We start from the raw sequence: 21,722 nt of genomic DNA, 5'->3' as shown, positions 1-21,722 counted from the left end.
ATTTTCACTTTCAGTTCTCGTACCTGAAACATGATGAGAAATAGTTGCCTCAAACGGGCTCTTTTACTAAAGATGTGCAAAATATTTCCATTTTGTTTGTTTAGAGCATTGTCAAATATCAGAATTGTTTCAACATTTACTCTAAATATAAAAAAGCTATGAGAATGTTTCCAAAATTCCTACCAAAACAGCACTCTGAAAGAACATGACAATTCTGTTCTATTGATGTCCCTTTGCTTTATATATCCAGCTCTACTACCTGACCAGGTCCTGCTAATATCTAATATAAGCTGCTTCAAAACATTTATAATTAAAATAAATTCTCTCTCCTTCCTTCCTTCCTTCCTTCCTTCCTTCCTTCCTTCCTTCCTTCCTTCCTTCCTTCCTTGAACTCCTGAATCAATGGTATAGAAACTAGACCAACAGTGATTATTGATTGATATAGGCATTGTAACTGACAAGTGTCTTTCCAATTGACTTCCCAAGCAGCCTCTGCTGCAATTTACAGGAGCTCTTAAGCCCCAGTTTCATTTCATTCAACTGGGTTGTGTGTGTGTGTGTGTGTGTGTGTGTGTGAGAGAGAGAGAGAGAGAGAGAGAGAGAGAGAGAGAGATTCTGTTCATACATGACCTTTCTGTATAGTTAACAAGGTGAAAAAATTTGAAATATTGTATAATGAAATAGTCAGATGGGTAAAGCTGAAATATTCTGCTACTCAAAGTAAGGGCAATCTGACCCCTCAGTTGGGATAATTGGGATACCTGCCTAGGATATAATCTCAGGCTCTTTGTCCTGCATATTTTTAGTAGGCTCAGTCCAGGGGGCAAATCACAGCCTAACCAGAGTATAGAATGCAATGCTCAAGAGCATTTATTGATGTTACTTTTTTAATACCTAATATCTACAGCAGAGTTATCAAACTCAGACAACGCCCCCAGTCCCATGCACACCTTTTAGGCATCAAAGGGTATGAGCTTTCGGCATGCATGCCTAGTACCTAGGCTGATTCAACACTCTCCTGAAGTTCCATCAAGAATAGTCACTCTGTGCAGAACTAGTGACTTGTACAGAAATATACATGCTCCAAAATCCTTACATGAGGTCTGAAGCATGGAGTCTGTCCTGGCTTTGGACAGATGCTACTATGAAAACAATTTTTATTCATTGGAAGGTCCTACTTCTTGTCTATACAATGATAATATGGTGTTAGTAGGCATTTGTCCAGGGTCGGGGGCATACAGGTAGGGTAACAATGCTTTAACCCTCTCTGTGGTTGCTTCGGCATGGTGCTGTCAGTCTCCACTGAGCTTTTGTCTTCTCCCTCTGACTCAGCCAAGCTACCATATGTGCTGTCTGGGCAGTTTCTCCAGCCTTTAGAAGGCCGAATGACTCACCACCGCTCTTCCCTTTGAAGCACCTCTGGATTCTCCAGCGCACAGCTCTGATTTTCTCCCTTACTATGTTTTTGTTTTTTTTATAAGCCATTCATGTCTAGGAATCAATGGGAGGAAAAAAAAGTATCTAACAGTGTTTTCAGTGCCAGGTCTCTTAAATCAAAAGAGCTGAAAAGATGCCTTCCTGTCTAACCAGCTCCGAGGAAAGCTTTTGTCATGGGACACAGAGACAAGCATACACGAAGCATTGATTGGAAAACTATTTTTCCCCTTTTCTTTTCTTTTTCCCCTTTTTGGAATCTTTTGCTGGGACGGAATCTGAAAATGCTTGTTTTTGCAGGACTGTTGAATCCTCAGTGACTGTCACTAGAAGCTGGGATTGGCTCGAGCAATTATCCTGTTAGAAATGTAAACTGGGAGAATGTAAGCTGGGAGGACCTTCCTGTTTGCTGTAATCCTGCTTGCTATGTATTCAATGTGTGAAAACATGTCACAGGCATCCCAGGGTTTCTCCACACTGCCAGTGTCATCATGGGCTCTCGTCCTGTACCAGCACCTGAACTCTCTTCCATCAGCAGCAGCAGCATCCTCTCTCTCTCTTTTATTGTGTTAACTGACCTGTTGGCTGGCATAGCTACTGAGCTCCACTGTAGTAACTTAAATGGTTCCTGGACCTTGTCATAGATGGACGTTGCTAATCTTAGATAACTTTCTTGCAGGCTCCTGCAGATGCTTCAGTATGTAAGTGCCAAGCATTGTCTGCAGCTCTTGTTTTTTTAGACTCTGCCGTATGTGCGCCAGACTTCTTCAATGGAAATGTTCCCTTTCTAAAAATGATATTCGTGGAATTGTTTGGGAACTGGAACCCACGAGATGTTGAGAGGAGAAGTCCTGACAAAGTAGCTTTGTGGACTATTATAACAGGAAAAAGGCAGGACTGTTAAACTGGAGAGGTCGCTATGTTGTTTCCCCCTCAGTGCTACTACTGCATCCCAGACAGTATTTAGTACTATTATCTCCTGTGCTGTACACATGCCTCTTCCTGTCGAACTGTACCTAAAAATCTTAATAAAGAGATGTGGGAGCTGAATTCTAACTTTTGGGTATTCCTGCTGTTGCCTTATTCTTGGTTACTGGGAAGGTTCAAGCAACCTAGCCGTTAGAGTGAAGTTCTACTGAGCTGCTGTGCCAGTGATATAGACTGTAATTATCTAGCCAAGAAGACTCTGATGCCCACGGCATGGTCATCTTCTGCATCCTGCAGCATCAGTGCAGTGCACCCTGCAGCATCAGTGCAGTGTGGCAAAAGTGAAGGCACACACCAACTCCCTTTTGCACATCTCACTTCATGTGTTAACCCGACTTCATAGCCTTGCTTAATTGAAAGGGCTTGCACAAGGATGTCACCGCATGCTATCTGTTTATCAGCAGCAGTGGAATTGGCTAAGTCAGCTGGCAGCCTCCCTATGGAGGCCTGAGAAGTTCCAGGCAGGGTGGTGGCGATGGGGCTGAGGTTGTTGCGATTCAGACAAGAGGCCAAGCACAGACATGCCCCTTTTCTATTCCACCCCCCAACAATTACGTGTTTCTACATCACACGATAACTCTAGCAGTTCTTCCTTGCCAAAACTATTACGCTAGATTGTTTGCATAGCTGGGGAGTCCTTATACACAGCAACCTGGATCCAGCTCCCACAGATTGCAATGCAGCACGAGAGCTTGCTCTGTTTGTGTTAAATGCAGAGTGTCTCAGCCAGGTGGCTTAACTCTCACAAAGCCTGAGGCTGTTCAAGGAAATGGGACTGGAACTGAGGAATGTTGCTTTAAACCCAAACCCTACCCAGCCCTCCTGCTTTCCATGAACTGAGGTGAAACTGTAGCTTCAGTAACACATCTCACAGGAGAGCACTCTTTCCTTGCCTTTACCTTTAATCTTACAGACAGACACACAGGGGGGCGTTCTGCCACCCCCGCCCTGGCACACTTTTTCTCCAGCTGCAAAAATCCTAAGGCTACAACTGCTGCTTCTCAGCATCAGTTGCACCCTTGATGATCCAGCTCAAGAGGACCCTGTGAGGAAGTGTCAGGAGGATCAAGGTGAGGACCCTAACAAAGTGTGAGTGGGTGCTGTAGTTCTAGGAATGCAGCTGGTAGCCAGAGAGATTGCCAGATCCACGAGTTCCGGAGTGTGCTGCTGTTTTTCACCTCAAGTGCCAGACCTTGACTGAGAGAAATGTCTTTCCAGCTTTCCTGCAGCAGCATCCTTCTCATCCTCTGCTGCAGGCAGGAAGGCAACAAGCTGTAGACAAGAGCCAGAACTGAGCTGTCCCTCACCTCTGATCCGAGGTCCATCTTTGGCAACAACAGTAGCAGACTGGGTTCAGCCCTTATTGTATCTCCCTGCCCTAGAGACCAAGGACCTTGGAGAGCTGCCAAGGTTCTCTGGCTGCTGGCACCAGCCCTGCTCATCTGAAGCCAAGGCCCTCAATTAAACTGGAAAGAAAAACAGCATCAAATCCTGAGCAATCCAAGCTTTGTGGCTGATGGCCAAGCCTCAATTACAGATAAAAACTCTCTGACGCACAGAGAGAAACTGTATAGTGCCCGCTGAGATGGGGAAAAGCCATTTGTAAATCAGGATGGCCTGAAAGCTGCACTGCTGGGTCCATAATGACATTGAAGGCATTGCTGGGGTGCTAATGATATTATACAGCAGGGCTTGTTTCCAAAATTGCTGCTGATCAATATAAGCAGATGCAACTTTCGATGCCTGAGAAAAATATGGGAGCTGCTCTGTACATGGTACCAGCTTCCTCAGTGGCCAAGGCATTGGTTTAAGTGCAGGTAAGTTGGAGGGCTTGTCCACATTTGAGCATTATTTAGCAATTTATCCACTTGTCCCCCGTGCAATTTAGACCAATGTAGTCCATTCCCACATGTATTTGAATGAGTACTGAAGAGCAACTTCAATCTTTCCTGTTCATACCAGTAGGCATTCCCCTTTGTGCTTCTATCCGCCTTCTGATTTGTTGATTCCATTATGCCAATTAAGTACTGACAGGGCATGCATTTGCACCTTGTTTTGTCTTTCTAGTCTACCCAAGATGTATGCAAAAGTGCACAGGAAATTATAGATTTGCTTGTGCAGTTTTCTAGTTTTGTGCAAATCTGAGGAATCCAAAGAAACACACACACAAGCTTGTGATGTGCCCCTACTAGCATGTTAGAAAAGAAATGAAAGCAACTGTAAATTCTCAGCACACAATTTTTCAGACTGCTGCCCAATATATGATTCTGGCATAGGAGTTTTTTTATGTCGTTTGCTTGTGCAATGTTCTGGTTTTGTGCAAATCTGATGGATCAAAAGAGAGAGAAAAGAAACCCCACTGGAAATCATTCCAAGCACAGCCAGAAAAATAATGGAAGCAATGAGGAAATAGCAGACATGGAAAGGGGAATAGCATAAAGTGAAAATTAATCCACCCACCCCAAAAGAATGAAACAAATAATCTGCAACCCTGAGTGAAGTGGTTGGAAGCTTGAGTCTCCATAACTTATCAGATTACCTCTATCAGGTAAACCCCAAATTTACAAGGGAAGAATTATGTCATTGGAGGGTAACGTTATGTGGACTATAAAAATTGGAATTCAAACACACAGTAAACTCCAGTGTGGACAAGCCAAAAGAGCAATTTAAGTACAGAATGCTCCTTAAATGAATCTGTCATGAAACTCACAATCCAGCATTCAAATCCAACTTGACACCAGTGAAATAAAAGGAACATTAGAATGGTGGAGGAATCAAACTATTAACCAAGGTTAGTGACTCAAAGGATACAGCTAAAAATGCAACTGTGCATGCTTACTTATGTATATGCTTGCATTGGGCAGAATGAGGCATCTGCCTCGAGATGCTGATTTTGGATGTCAAAGGGTTACTTAATTTATTATGATTGTATGGTTTTTTTATTGCCAGGGGGTGGTGAAAAGGCTTGGGGGAGTTTGTGCTTCATGTGCCAAAATAACTTGATTCTGGGTACCATGTATGATCCCTGTAAGACAGTCACTGTTTGCTGCTATTCCTCAAACAATACTGAATTGATCAAAGCTCCCTGCTTTGTATAAGCAGTGCTTTTGCACCAAAACTCCACAGACTGTGCTCTTGTCTTACTGTTTCAGGTTCCCTGTACCTCTCCCTCCTGTATGCCACCTGCTCCCTGAACTTTCCTGTGGCTTCCTCCTTCCTCTTCTTACTCGCCCCACCCTCAAATTTCTGTTTTACCTTTCACCTATCCAAACCTTCTTTAAGTTGTCAATTGTAAGTAATTGCTCGTGCAAAGACTAGAAGTCCCTTGATTCAACTAGAACATGAACATTCAGATCTCTGTTGTGACCCAAAACACTCTTGGCTATGCCACCAAGAGTTGCTCTGCAGAGGCTATGGTCCACCAGCTCCCTACATGACATTTTACTATTCTCGACAGATACCACTGCAAAGGAAACACATTTTTGCAATTTCATCACCAAAGGGTAAGATATCGGGAATCACTTTCAACTCTCTGTAAATATCTCATAGCCCAGCAAGATTGTATGTGCATCAATGACATCTCCATATAGACTTAGGAGCTGTCATTTGAATCTTCTCCGAATCTCTCTGCCTGCCAAATTTGATTGGCAGTGGAAGGAAACTCTTTTTACTTCCTTTATACATTTACACTTACTGTCTTCTACCAACACTTAGGAATGCTTCTGTCAAACACAGTGAAAGCTTGTGCTGAGTGGAATTCAAATGGTTTGCCTTAAATTCCTTCTTACATAGATGAGCCAACGGTGCTAGCAGAGTGGGGTGTTAACAAAAAGCTAGGTTGCAACATGAACCATGGGACTAGGCAAACACATATATCTGGGGTACTGATATTGTGTGTGTGTGTGTGTGTGTGTGTGTGTGTGTGTGTGTGTGTTTGGTTAGATTTGGGATGGGCCTAAGCATTTGTTTGGGGGACCTGTGTGTGTGCTGAAAATATTTTTATAGAGCGGGTGCTCATTACAAGATGAAACATGGTGATGATACTAAAAGGTTCTAATGTACCATGCTTAATGGCTCACTTATGATGGCCACACTGAGACAAAGAATTCCAGAGAATGCCCCATACACTGCATAATGCCTCTATATACTCAAATAAATATTTCAGCTCAGTTTATTTGCAGGTCTTACTTCCTGGAACAAGAGCCTCAAGTTCGGGTTCGATGTACCCAAACTATATGCATTCGGTGTCTAAAATATCAAGCATTCCAGTCAGGCTTTAAGGGCCAGAAGGCATTCACAATGTTCTTCAGCAGCAGCTGGTAACTACTGGGCCTGGTGGAGCATCTAATGGGGTCCCTCGAGGCCAAGGGGTCACTAGACGGGGGCCCAACTTTTTATGGTTTTCTCCCCGCCCTTCTCCTTTGCAAAGATACTGTTACACACCACCCCAATATCCTAGCAGTGTGAGATTCCAGGGGTTCCAGGCGCTTACCCAGGGTCCATGTTTCCTTTGGAAATGAGGCACAGCAGAGACTGGGGTGTTGTTTCTTTACACATATATACAACCTGAGCCTACGGTGGAGGGGTTCACAGTACTGACATCCCAAGAGGGTCTTGCTTCTCTCATAGTTGCACTATTGGACTCAAACTGACCTCAGCCATGGTTCAGACTCTCTCTCCAGCTTGCTTACTTTTACAGAATGTCACACGTACCAGACATCATGCAAAAATGCCAAATCCTAAACTCAACTCTAAAATTCTACTTACTTCAAAACTCTCTTTTGTCTTCTAAACTATCTCTGAGTTGAGACAGGGCCCCCTCCCATTTGGCTTTCTTAATGGCCCATTACCTTCCCATTGACTTTTTAATGGCTCATCTCCCAGGCGATTTACCTGTCTATTCTGGCAATTGAATATGCACTAGATCCAGGAATTACAAAGGGGTCCAGGCATTCAGCCTACCCACACAACTCATAACAAAATGTGGATAGCGCTCTGTCCCTGTTGACCAGGCCTCCCATGATTCTTGTATATGTTCATTTAAGTGTGTGTATAAGTAGGTATTTTCTTTATGAAGATTGGGGACAGTTTTCCTTAAAAGTTCCCTCAATGCCACAAAGCCCTAGAGGACAAATGACAGCTCATTGTCTTTTGGAATAAATTTGCCCCTAGACAATATCAAAGGGGAGTGTGTAAAGATTTGTTAAGCAGACAAAAGTACTGATTCAATTCCCAGGGAAAGAAAGGGGACAAGCAAACTAGGCAGAAGAGGGATTAGCAGCCTTTTGAGAGTGTTCAAATTTTACAGAAATTGTTAGGAGAAAGAAGGGAGGAAATAGGTGAAACCTAAAAGGTAATGGGAGCTAGCTAGCATAGGAGAGGAGATAAAAGGCCATGAGACAGACACAGAGGAAGAGAAAAGAAGAAAGCGCAGAAAGCAATGGAATGAATTCACAAACCCCAAAATAGAATCTTCACTCAGCATGCCTGGGTTTTTTGAACTTGTGAGTAGTTGCTGAATATAATGAGAACATTTTGGTAAAGAAAAGTACTTTGAAAGGGGGCTCAAAAGAGCTGATGAGACAAAGACTTTTGATCTGGGAAAACAACCCAAAATGTCATCTAACGGGATTGAATCCAAACAGATGTCAACTTTGTTTTTTATTTCTAGTCCACAGTTCAGACATATCCCCCCCCCCCCAATCAGAACTGAAAGACAGTATTTGTGTAGCCTAATCGCAAACTTGTGGCAAAGAATCAAAGAGAGAAACTGAAACCCAAGTCTAGATTGCTGCTGCCTTATGGGGGAAACATCATGCCATCAGTTCAGTTTGGCATGAAGAGGAGAAAATTCTGGGGTCGTATTCTTCAAATGCACACATGCCTGTCCAACCTCTGCTGCAAGACTTCCTATGGGGGAGAGGCCACCCAGCCTCTGGGCAATTACTTCCATTGCTGAACTGCTGTTGCTGTGAAGATGCTTCTACTAATGTTCAACCAAAATCTGCCCTTCTGCATCACATTCTAATCAGGGGCCCACATGCCAGTGGTGAGCAGAGCAACACATGTAATTTTTACTTTTGTACACTAGGCTCATTGCTACACACATTTGCACAGTAGTGGCAGGTGGGGGGTGGGGCTGCACTGCCCTCCCAGCTCCCCAACACCATGGGTTGCTGCTGCTTACCAAGAGGGATGCAGGTGGCACTGCGGTCTAAACCACCGAACCTCTTGGGCTTGCCGATCCTAAGGTCGGCAGTTTGAATCTGCACTACAGGGTGAGCTCCCAGTGCTTTGTCCAGCTCCTGCCAACCTAGCAGTTCGAAAGCATACCAGCAAAAGTAGATAAATAGGTACGGCTGTGGCGGGAAGGTAAACGGTGTTTCAGTGCGCTCTGGCACTTGTCATGGTGTTCTGTGTGCCAGAAGTGGTTCACTTATGCTGGCCACATGGCCCAGAAAAGCTGTCTGCAGACAAACTTCAGGCATAGCTGTCAACTGCCCCTTATTTGGCGGGAAAGTCCCTTATCCCAGCGCTGTGTCCCACTGCTGTCCCTTATTGATGATGTCCCTTAAATTTCCCGGGTTTCAAAGGAAGCAGCTCCTCTCCCTCCCTCCCTCCCTGCCGGCCAGGGAGGAGGGAGGCTCCAATAAGGAGTCTAAGAACGACTGGGGGGGGGGTGGAGCTTGCATACCTCGTGCCAATCAAATCGGCCGCGTTGCCTGGGGACTTGCCTTTGCTCAGCGCTTCCCAGCGGAGAGGTGACGGTGGTTTTCCTTGCTGCATCCCCTTTGCTGGGTTGCTGCGCTGTGGGAACCACTGCTTGAGGCTTTGTTTGGCTGCTGGCTGGGCTTTCTGCCTTTGGCTTGGAGGGGCTCAGAAGTTGAACGTACCTGTGCTTGGAGAATCCCTTATTTTGGCTGCTGATCCCTTATTTTCAAGGCTGCTGGTCCCTTATTTTCGAGGCTGCTGGTCCCTTATTTTCGAGGCTGCTGGTCCCTTATTTTCAAATCTGTAAGTTGACAGCTATGACTCCAGGGCAGGGCAGCAGGGAGCTTGGCACAGTGTGAATTCGGTGGCAGAGCTAATCTGATCCTTCAGCCACTGTGCCAAGCGCCCTGCTGCCTTGCCTCTCTCCCTTGGGAAGCAGCAGCAAGAAGTTGTGTTGGGAAGCCAGGAGAGCAGCACAGATCCACATGACCTACTGCCCTCTCCTGCAAATCACATTCTCCTCTCTATCCTCCATCCAGACAAGCAAGAGGCATTATCAGAGTTCAAAGACACATCCCAGCCAAGCAGAAATACCTGGGGTGCGAAGCAGAGATCTGAGCAACTGAACTCAATTAAAGCAAGACATAACAGTGGTGGCAGTCGATGAAGAAAAGAGCATATTTTCTTTCAGAAAACTGAAAACTGCCAAAGAGAATTTGTTCAGGTTGTCATATTTAACCATGCTACCTCTCCAAAGGTCGCTGGTTCTCCCTTCTTTCAAGTGCCCTTAAAAGGAGAAGCAGAAAGCCACAGCTTTGTTCCATACATCTTCGCTGTGCCTTGGCACAGTGAGATGGAAACTAGAAACAAGGCCAGTGCCTGAACTTATTGCAACATGAAATCATGTGACATTGTCACTGGAGGTGATGAATGGTCATGATCCAGCTGAAGTTCGCTGGGGCTAGGTCTTGCTTTCAGTAGGACAAAGTAAAGTCATGCTGATCTTACTCTGAGGAGACCCACTGAAACTAATGAACCTGACTTTCTTTTCTGCCAGGCCTTTGGATCTGAATTATCTGTGGTCTCCTTCAGTGGGTGTTTTAACCCTGCTTTAAAAAAATATATGAATATGTTTTAGATTCTTCTTTTTGTTTTATACTGGTTTAAATGTACGTGTTGTTTGTTTATTGCTGTGTAATAACAACGTAGTTCTATTTATTTCAATGGGTCTACTCTAAATAACATTTAGTTGTTTAAATATGGTGGTAGAACATGAGACTGTTTAATCTCAGGGTTGTGGGTTTGAGCCCCACATTAGGCAAAAGATTCCTGCATTGCAGGGGGTTGGACTAGATGACCCTCCCTGTCCCTTCCAGCTGTACAATTCTATGATTCTATGGATGTAACCCAGTGGCTTTAGTCATACCAACACTAAAAGTTAAGTTCTGTTTAATTACCTTCTAGACTGGAAGAGCACTCTCATGAGATACCCACACCACACAGTAAAAACAGATAACAATAACAATAATTGCAGCGTACAGTCAGAAATGCTATGGAAATATATTTATCTCAGAAATGGGATCCTCATAACAGAGGGTCCTGGTTGCGCTCGGGACCCAAGAGCTCACCTGACAGGGTTAAAATGGGGGGGGGGGAGGAGCAGGAAGTCCTGGCCATTCCCCTGGGATCATGCCAGGCAGTTTTAGCCAATAGCCAATAGGTGGAGTGATCCCAGGGGCTTTAAAAACAGCAGTGTGATGCAAGTGGGGCACTTGCATTTGCACGGCTGAACACCCGCCCACCCTCCCTAGTTTAGGTAGAGTCGCTTGCCCTTGCTTTGGTTTGGGTCGCCTGTTTTGGAACAGGGGCTGGGTAGGAATAATTTTCATTTGGCAGATTGGCTTTAGCCCTTTGGTTTTCGCCTACCCCTTAGCAAATTGTCACAACTTGTAAGGTGGCAGTTAGGCATTGGCTCAGTTGGACTGTGGGGAGGGGAGGTGCGGCCATCACCTGCCCCTCCAGGAACTGGGTATTCTGTTAAAGGAATCTGGGGGTCCTGAATCTTGTCCAAAGTCCGCTTGAGGGGCTAGGGCCATGCCAGGACCATAGGAACCCCGGGGTGAGCTTAGGTTGGTCCTCATCGACCTTGCTCCCTCATTTGGTTTACCCCATTCGACTGTTAGTTTCTGTTTTGCCACTGAGCAGCTGCTTAGAGTCACAAGGCTCTGTTTACATTCCAGAGAAAGTCCAGGCTGTCACCCTGAGAGGTGGAGTCAGTTATAGTGGGGAGTCAATGCCTAAGCCAATACCACTCATGTGATTGTATTTCAATAAAGTTGTGGCCAAAATTTGCCCCAAAACTTAAACTAATATAAGTGTCCATGAGTATTTATTTTGGGGGTGGGTCTTGGGACCTTGAGACGCAAACAAGAAGTGCACAGTGTTCCTAGCCTAGATAGACTAGATAGATTTAACGACAATGCACCTCACTTATTCCTAGGGTAACAGTCCATTTCATTTCCCCATGAACAATGGCAAATTCTTAATCTAGTCTGCAGTTCTTTGGTTGGACACTTCTTCACGTGTTCCAGTCTGGCTTAATTGTAGCTGATTCATAGAAATTCTGAATCTCAGCAGAAGCTACAGCAAAAGCAGTGTCAGTTTAAGATGCTTACTGAAGTTCAGGAAGAGAATGAATGGTGTGTATTTTTAGCCCATGGGGTAGCTGAGTGGTATTAAAATTCAGTCTGTGTTACAGACACTTGGGTTGAATCAGTATTCCAGCATGAATCTCGCTCTCTTCATACTAGCATTTTCAACTGAGTGTCTGAAAAGCGAGTGTTACCATGGAGACTCGGCTCCAGGGCAACAGCACTTCCTGTCAGAAAGCGGCTACACAGGTAGAAATATGGCCCAACAGAAACCTAAGCAGCTTAGAGAATGTCATACAGTCCATCTCCACAAAGCAAATGTCTTTAATAAACTCCATCTGGGAGATACAGGCTAAACAAGAATTAGGATTCTTGGTCTGAAGATCCCCTGCAGGAAAACAGGCTTCAAAAGGCATCCATTGAAGCACTGTACATTTCCCCAAATTTTATTTCTCTGTTTTTTTCATAGTTCCAAAAAACCAAAGACCTTCTTGATAGAGAGTCAAAGACATTCCTGGAAGGAATCAGAAATGTGTAGATGAAATGGGAATAGACAAGTGGCAAGATTAGAATAAGGACAACAATTTCAATATTAGAACAGCAGAAAGTTGAATGGGTAATGTCCTACCCTGAGGCTGAACATACTTTTGCATACACCCCAGTTCCAAAATCATGCAGTGTTTCAGGGGTGCAGTGCTTGTCCGGGTTTGTTTTGCTTTGGTAGGAGGTCATTGGATGCTTACTGGCATTGTGTAATATTTGTGTGCATTTATAAACGTGCAAGGACGTGGGTGGCGCTGTGGTCTAAACCACTGAGCCTAGGCCTTGCCAATCGGAAGGTCGGTGGTTCGAATCCCCACGACAGGGTGAGCTCCCATTGCTCGGTCCCTGCTCCTGCCAACCTAGCAGTTCAAAAGCACGTCAAAGTGCAAGTAGATAAATAGGTACCGCTCTGGTGGGAAGGTAAACGGCGTTTCTGTGCGCTGCTCTGGTTTGCCAGAAGAGGCTTAGTCATGCTGGCCACATGACCTGGAAAAACTGTCTGTGACAAATGTCGGCTCCTTCGGACAGTAAAGCGAGATGAGCGCTACAACTCCTGAGTCGTTCATAACTGGACTTAACTGTCAGGGGTCCTTTACCTTTTTTATAAACGTGCAGGTTAAGCATTAGCACCATGAATCTGCAACAGATGCCCCCAAACCTGCTGCATCCATGTCAGATTTCATGGAGAACAACCAGCATCCTAAGATTTCCTTTCCTCAGCAAGGTCAACCCACTTCTTCGTTGCACTGAGGTCTTCACATCAAGCAGCTGGTTAGGATGCGCATAGAATTTGAACACCCACCACCACCATTTAGCTCTCTAGGAATGCTGCTGCCCCCCCCTCCTTGTTCTTGCAGAATAGTGGTCAGCTGTGTTCCTACAGGGCTCTTCAGTAGCAGCAGATCACCCATATCTTGCTCTGGGGAAGGGTTCAGAGATTGCCTGCTCCTCTGATGCTTTGCCACAACAAATACTGCTTAAGGTTTAACTTTTAATGTTTAAACTTTGCTTGCTACTCTTAAATCTAAAAAGGATTCGCTGAGATATCTTTGAGGCTGCCTGGCCCACCTTGCTTTGCTCCGCAAGGACCCCACATACCCTAGGGTCATTCATCAGAATGTCAGCTGGGAAACCTGGATAGCCACAGAACATCTGCACTGCCACTGCTGCTGTAGCTGCAAAGTCAAGAGGAGGAGGAGAAAGGATGAGGTCAGCACTGGGAGGAAACAGCATGTGGGGTGGTGGCAGCTTTGCTTCAGGTGGTAGAATGTCTTGCGCTGGCCCTGTTTCTTCACACACATAGCTTGATGACATTGCCATCAAAAAGGCACATTCCCTTCTCCAAAATGACTCTCCCCCATTAACAACTGTCTCTGGCCAATAACTTGCTCATCAGCTAATCTCCACCCAACAAAGGGAAGGTACTGGCAGATTTTCCAGAACTATTAACAAGTCTAAACCACTGAGCCTCTTGGGCTTGCCGATCAGAAGGTTGGCGGTTCGAATCCGCACAATGGGGTGAGCTCCTGTTGCTCTGTCCCAGCTCCTGCCTACCTAGCAGTTCAAAAGCACACCAGTGCAAGTAGATAAATAGGTACTGCTGTGGCGGGAAGGTAAACGGTGTTTCCATGCGCTCTGGTTTCCATCACGGTGTTCCATTGTGCCAGAAGTGGTTTAGTCATGCTGGCCACATCACCCGGAAAGTTGTCTGTGGACAAACACCGGCTCCCTTGGCCTGAAAGAGAGATGAGCACCGTAACTCCATAGTCACCTTTGACTGGACTTAACCATCCAGGGGCCCTTTACCTTACCTTTACTGGCAGCTTTGCCAGAACTATGATCGAGTCCATTGCATGCCTCAGGCAACCTACACTGATCAGAAGCCCATTCACAGAAATCTTAAGAATCACAAATCAGTCAGCTGGAAGGGATGCCAAGGGATCTAGCCTAAACCCAAACCCAGCATTACAATCAAGACATGTTGACTGTCACGGTAAGTCAAACTATGGCATATCCAAACCATGCAAATCTGCAGCTTCCCAAAGATGACCTCACAGCTACTTTGTTCCTCCAGAGTCTTTTTCCCCTCCCACATCATACTGAGCTTGTCGTCTGAATAGCCTAGCCTAGCCTAGCCTAGCCTAGAGAAAAACCTTGGCTACAGTGCATGGTTATTGAGGAGGAAGCTTAACCATGAGTCTGGCTTCAGATAACACACTAAGGCAAACATTGGCTTAGCTCAGCATGCTGTGAGAGAGAAAAAGACCAAACCAGGCCACTCTGACAACAAATGGCCTCCATCAAAAGCATTTTCCTTTGCTTGTGAGTCACCATTGGACCAGGAAGTCCTCCTTGCCATACATTTATTATTCCTGCTGCATTCTAAATGGCATTAGCCACATTTACAGGAGTGTGAAATTGAGCTGGTTATCCTCCATTGCATGTTTAGTTATTCTTTCATATGAGTTTCTTGCATTTCATTCTATTGATTTTTCAGAGTTTACCATACCTAATTTGGTGCAATCCCTCCATTTTTATGCCACCTAAAGAAACGTTCCACTTCAATGTATAAGTAAATCCATTTTGGCTGTTCCTAATGGCACACTACTGCTACGTGCACAAAGGGCAGCTGTTTCATATTCTAGCATACGGTTAAATACTGAAATTAAAGTGATTGGTCTATAATTTCCTATATAATAATTTCCCCCATTTCAAAACATAGGAATTATCCTTACCTTTTCCCAGACTCCCAGCACCATGTCTATCTTCAATGAAGGCTCAAAATAACTGCCAGCATTTCTGAGTCAGTTCATTGTTTCTGCTTTTTGACTCCTAAGGTGTGATTTAAATCCATTCAAATGTGGCAAATATTCTTTGTTACCAGGAAGTGCGCTTCTTCCTCCCCTCCCCTCTTTATGTTAATGTTGTTGATTTGTGGCTTTACCTTTTCCCTTTTTGTGACAACAGAAGTACAATCAGCATTGAGCTTTTTAAAAAAATACACACACACACACACACACACACACACACAAAACGGTTAGCAGTTCATGCTCCCATTATATAACTGACCCCCTTATGCTTAAGGTATGTATTTAAAATCCTGCTTCTTTTTGCTTGCACCCTCCCATTTTGTTTTTTCCCTTTTTCATTTTATTCAAGGGTAAGTACAGATGTATATAGAAATTAAATAAATAAAGGAAGTAAAGGAAGTAGTCATTGCACTATGGCACACAATTACCACATTGTTGGCTATGTACAGAGGCAGATTTAGGGCAGTGTGAGTGGTGCGGTCACACTGTGCAGCTGAGGAAGGCACCTTCTCAAAGCCCATTTAGCACTGGACCAGCTTCAGGGAGGAGGCGTAGGGCTCTGACAAGGTTCTAGAGTCCTCCTTTCTTCTTCCCCAAGCTGAGCAAGTGCTTATCGGGCTTTGGGAAGGAGGTAAGTGGGCTCTAGGACCCTGCCAGAGCCTCATGTCTCCTTCCCAAAGCTCAGCTTAAGCTGGCACAGACAGGGTGGCATAATACCAAGGCAGTCTATACTCTGCATTAATAAAATAAAATAAAATAAAATAAAATAATAAATAAAATAAAATAAAATAAAATAATAAATAAAATAAAATAAAATAATAAATAAAATAAAATAAAATAAAATGTTTAGCCATATTCTGCACCAATTCTGTGATCTGCATAAATTATTTTTTTTTTTACATAATTTTGCTTATTTGGAACAAGTTATTCTCTTTCCGGTAACCATGGAGAGAAATGAGGAGCTATGTAAGACTGCAACCCTGACCCCACTTACTTGGGACTAACCTGCATTGAATTGAATAGGAGTTACATCTGAGTAGACCTGGTTCAGATAGCACTGTAAGCCCCTGAAGCCATAACTGCTGAGCATTGGGAAGTTTACTGGGTTCCTCTGTAGTTTCAGAGATTTCACTAGAGGTTGCCACAAGCCAGCTTGTGGCCTAGAAACTATGTGGCCTAGAAACTTGTTCTTAAAAATTAAATTCTGGATTCAGTACCCAGAACCAAATTCTGTAGTTTTTTTGGCACTCGTCGTGGAATTCACCTGCCCTCTAAATGTAGTCTGAAAGATATGGACTAACATGTAATAAGTATTTGAGTGGCATGTGCCATAGCGAGGAGTAATATAGAACAAGTGATACTATACTGGTCAGACTTTTCAACAGTCAGAACTTTTCCAGCTCAACTGTTCTTTCATTCTATAAATGATGGATCCAGAAAATCCAACCAAAGTCAGAAGAACCAAGCCGAATCTTCCAGAATAAGAAAGAAGCAGAAAAACATCACTGAAAAAGATTGGACTTCAAAGATATAACCATGCTTATTATATAGAAATGAATAAATAAGTACACTGGAAACAAAAGGGTTTGGACGGTTTGGAGTTCTTCTGTATTTTGTGCATGAACAATTTCTCTGTAGTTGCTCTCTGTTCCCTAGTTCCCTGGTTCATATGTCTGCCTTGCACTAAATGTAGCCTCTCTATGTTGGAAGAGAAGGGAATACTCACCTTAGGTACCCACAGTGCAAGAAAAGAGAACCCAGACATTAAAGGCCTTCATTCCAATCAGAGGTGACAAGGCACGCATCATTAAAAAATGTTTGAGCAACAAAATAGCTTTGAAACATTTCACATTACAAAGAACACATTTCAAGATCAGGATGGGGGTGGGGGGGGGACTTCTGCACATTTTGAATCATACCTGCCAGCTCTTGTCAGGTCTAACGTTTGTTTCCAAAGGAAAAAAAGCACAATCTCAAACAACATGTGGATATGACTTTATAAGTTAAAAGAAAGAGAAATTGGGGCGGTAGAGGTGGAGGGAGAAAGAACACAATTCTCTAAAAGATTGTTTTCATTTAATTGAAGATACCCTTTTCTGTGGTGGATGTGATACCATCGTACCAGGCATTGAAGTCCAAAGAGTGTTTGTTGCTAGAAGTGAAAGGGTTTATACTAGCCTCAGAGAGATTATCCTTAGCTTTTGTTGTACAATAAATGCTTGTCCATTTATAACCCAGGTTACTGGGTAGACGGAACAATGTGGAAACGGCTGTCTCGAGGACACCACGTATCGTATCTGGATCGAGGATCCTAATTGTGTTTTTTGTATTAGGCACAGTTCAATCTGCAGCAGCCAACACCATCTTGGCTCCGTGACCTTGTCAAAGCTCACCAGCGAGGCAAGGTCAAGGCTCCTTCATACGGCAGGCATAGGACAGCGGCTGCAAATCATTTCTGTAACTTGACGCACGTTGTATGACTGGCATATGCATGGAAATTGCTTCTTGCTAAAACCTTGAGCTTGATCCTCATGGGAGCTGTCCCATTTCTGGAAACCATGTCACCTGAATTCATCCTTGGGGGTGCTTCATCAGAAACACAAGACATCAAACTCTTCTGAGAAAGTACAGTGGTACCTCAGGTTAAGTACTTAATTCGTTCCGGAGGTCCGTTCTTAACCTGAAACTGTTCTTAACCTGAAGCACCACTTTAGCTAATGGGGCCTCCTGCTGCTGCCACGCCGCCGGAGCACAATTTCTGTTCTCATCCTGAAGCAAAGTTCTTAACCTGAAGCACTATTTCTGGGTTAGCGGAGTCTGTAACCTGAAGCGTATGTAACCTGAAGCGTATGTAACCTGAGGTACCACTGTAACTTCCTGGAGTGTGTGCAGGTACAGAGCAGGTACTATTAGTGCACTTCTAATAGTACTGAGGAGATCACAACATCGGGGATGGCACAACTCAGGGCTGCCCCACACATGAGGCAAGGTGAGGCAACTGCCTCAGGCGTCAGGCTCCACTGCGGCAGCAGATCCCAGTGTCAATCTTTCTTCCTCTTGTTCCTGATGTAGGTCTTCCCTCACTCCTTCTTCCCTGGTGGGGAGGGGGGGTTCCATGTTGGGCTCCACCTCAAGTGCCAAAATGTGTTGGGCTGGCCATGGCACAACTTAGCCCCGTTGTGTTAATATGCTTGATGCTGTTTAATGGAGGGTGCCCCACTGAAGGAAGCTAAATGGGTGGCCTTGGGTTTGATTGAAGGTATGTTTTGTATTCTCCGCCCCCCCCCCCCCGGCTGTTCTTAGCATCTGAGCTTGTTTCCTGTTGCTTGAAATTCCTGCGCACGTCTTTATGTGTTTTCTGAATAAATGTGTTTCTTCCTTTTGAATTAGTAGGTGGCTTCTGGCCAGAATTATTGTTATTATTTTTTTAATAAATGCTAAATGTGCATAGAAAACAGCTGAATGCCCCTATAAATATCAAAAATGTTTTTTTTCCCTAGAGTGTGCACCCTCCCTCCTGCAAAAAAAAATTGAGGAGTATGCTTGTTTGTCCACACGAGATCAAAAGCCGAGGAAATGGAACAGAATATGCGTCTAGAGGTAGAGAGTTTGATGCAGAGATTGGTTTGCACAAAAGGAGCTTTGATTAAGATGGAGCTTGAGGGTTAGGACAAGAGCTGAAGTGAGAGGCATTATGGTGTGCTTGCCCAAACAATCATAAGAGACTTCTCAGTGAGGTTAGCACACATTTTATGAGGTATTGACTTTTGTGCTAAGAAAAGGGATGGGAGTGGAATGCTAATTAGATGCAAAGTGGCCAGATGACTAAAGGTTTTTACTGTCACAAAGCATCCAAAACCCAGCTGCTTCAGACACATTGCCAGAGAGAATACTATGGCCTCTTCATCACTTCCTGCCTGAAATATCTGTGAATAACATGCATGTGTAAAAGAGCCAGAACACAGGTCATACAGTACGTTTCCGAGCACAATTCAAAGTGTTGGTGCTGACCTTTAAAGACCTAAATGGCCTTGGCCCTGTATACCTGAAGGAGCGTCTCCACCCCCATTGTTCAGCCTGGATACTGAGGTCCTCCTCAAAGACCTTCTGGAGGTTCCCTCACTGCGAGACGTGAGGTTACAGGGAACCAGGCAGAGGGCCTTCTCGGTGGTGGAGCCTGCCCTGCGGAATGCCCTCCCATCAGATGTCAAGGAAATAAACAACTATCTGACTTTTAGGAGACATCTGAAGGCAGCCCTGTTTAGGGAAGTTTTTAATGTTTGATCTTTTATTGTATTTTTAATATTCTGTTGGGAGCCGCTCAGAGTGGCTGGGGAAATCCAGCCAGATGGGCAGGGTATACATGCATACATACATACATACATACATACATACATACATACATACATTGTGGACAGAACTTTTCCATGCCAGTAGTTCATCCATTCAACGGCAAGCTATAGAGACTAACGATCAAGTGACTTTGCGCATGTGTGAATTGACCCACTGCCCTTTATCTATTACAATACCACCCGATCTTAGTCCAAAGGCTGAGAAGTGATGATGGGCACAGCATGAATGACGCGAGAAGAAGAAAAACCAGACTGGTGAGCCTAAGGTGGCCTGAGTCCCGTTCCTGATTCCATAATGAGAATCCTTTACATCCCTGCTGTTTTTCCACACAGCTACCAGTTTTTCTGCTCTCCCACCTGCTTAGAGCATATTGCCCTGCTTCTCATCAGCACCCCATAGTGAGTAGTCAGCAGGGGTTGTTTCCACAGCTCTGGAATCTTAAAACACCATTGGATCAGAATGTATATGAAATGCAAAGTTCTGTTTTCAGATTTGGATTGCTTCCCGCTGCAGTCGCAGTGGACCTGCATTTCGGCTCAATTGCTGTCATTTGCAGTTCCGACAAATCGCTCTCCATACCTGCTGTTTGTACCTGTTGCCGCCTGAGACTGGGGACAGTGTGGTGTTTCAGCTTCGTACGTCTTTATATGCTGATAAGATTTTTTGGCTGTGTTTTCTGAGCCAAGGGCTAAAATATCAAAATAGGAGACAGCATATGCCTGCGCTGCCCAGGGCGGGCGCGCTCCCAAGGGGGGTGGGGCGCAGAGGGTGCCCTCCCAGGGGCGGGATAGCTGCTCGGGTGCACGGAGCAGCGTGCACACTCTGCAGCCGGGGGCAGAGCGAGCCGCCGATGGCGGACATTCGGTGTGCCGCCCACCCGCAACTGCCAAATGTCACCCCCCTCAGTGAAGACACCCAGGGTGATCCGCCCCCACCGCACGCCCCTTCCTTCGCCCCTGGTGGGAGATGGTCTTGTTTCTCTTCTGATGGAAAGTGTGCATGCATACAACAAACACATTTTTAAAAGTAGTCATGTTAAACTGTAGCAGCAAGAACACTGTGATGTTTTAGAAGCTGCCTGGTTTGCTTAACACAAACTCTCTCAGGCAACAAGAACTAATGGAACTGTGGAGCAATGAAGCTATGCAGGAAGGAGTGGTTGTAGTCTGTTTGATACTCAACGTGAAAAAGCAACAACAATGTCAACATTGCTTCTCCCTGTACTGGTCTCCTACTCTGCTTCTGCTAGTCAACATCCTATATATATAGTTTTTATTTTTTTTATTTATATATATAGTTTTTATTACATTTTCTAAATTACATTTCAAAATATCCATTTAAACAACCTTAAATCAATGACTTCCCTTCTTCTCTTTCAGTGGTTCATTTTGCATACCATACAACCCTGCATATTTTACATGAACTAATCAATTCAATAATCCATTGTAACATCTATCAAAACTTAGTTACACTGTTGAATTTATCTTAATGTTACCAGCATTTTTAAATGAACACAGTTTTTACCCATATATTCCGTAAACATTTTCCAGTCTTCTTTAAACGTGCATTCTTCTTGTTCTCTTATTCTATATGTTAAGTCTGCAAGCTGCACGTATTCCATTAGCTTAAGTTGCCATTCTTCTTTGACTAGGACCTCACTCGTTTTCCATTTTGGGGCTGACAAGACATGGGCCGCGGTAGTGGCATACATAAATAGTCTTTTTTGACAACTGGGAATTTCCATCTGAATTATCCCCAACAAAAAGGACTCTGGTGTTTGTTTGTTTTTTTGGAAAGGTACTTTTAAACATTTTTTTCAATTCATTATATATCATTTCCCAATATTAGAATATTGCCAGACAACATCCTCTTCTGGATGTGGTTGTTGTCCTTTAGCCCAGCAGTAGTGGTGGTGAAGTACTTCCGAGATGTTATAGGGCATCTACATTAATTTACAGACATATTGAAGAGCTCTATAGTGCAATGGGCAATGAAGGGCAATTAGCTAGGGCTGTGCCAAAAATTTATTCCCCATTTTCTTTGGCCATTCTCCATCAACTAATGGGAGAAGAAACTGAATTCACGGGCTTATATCCAATGCAGTGCTAAGGAAGCATCCCATAAGCACAAGGATTCCCACTTCCACAATGGGACTTCCCTCCATCTCCTCCCCCTGCCCTCCTCAATTCTGCTCCAGAGGTTTAGGGGAACACCCAAAACAGATTTAGGGAGT

General features: G+C 44.3%; 1 protein-coding gene across 5 annotated transcripts in view; it reads left to right on the top strand.

Annotated features, from left to right (window-relative positions):
* KCNC4 (potassium voltage-gated channel subfamily C member 4) overlaps positions 1-21,722 on the top strand; it is a 53,899-nt gene that overhangs the window by 26,320 nt on the left and 5,857 nt on the right. Inside the window, exon 4 of one of the 5 annotated variants that reach the window (XM_028733842.2) lies at positions 2,114-2,490. The exons of 1 other annotated variant lie outside the window; for it this stretch is intronic. In XM_028733842.2, coding sequence (XP_028589675.2) covers positions 2,114-2,139 — 26 coding nt within the window. In that variant the 3' untranslated portion in view covers positions 2,140-2,490. Of the gene's footprint in view, positions 1-1,332; positions 2,491-21,722 lie in introns of those variants that run through there. 3 more of the 5 variants (XM_028733843.2, XM_028733844.2, XM_028733839.2) reach the window with 3 other exon arrangements.

The sequence above is a fragment of the Podarcis muralis genome, chromosome 5 (assembly GCF_964188315.1).
Source record: "Podarcis muralis chromosome 5, rPodMur119.hap1.1, whole genome shotgun sequence".
Taxonomy (NCBI): Eukaryota; Metazoa; Chordata; class Lepidosauria; order Squamata; family Lacertidae; genus Podarcis; species Podarcis muralis.
Note: the sequence above shows the minus strand (reverse complement) of the source record. Positions and strands in the feature narration are given on the sequence as shown.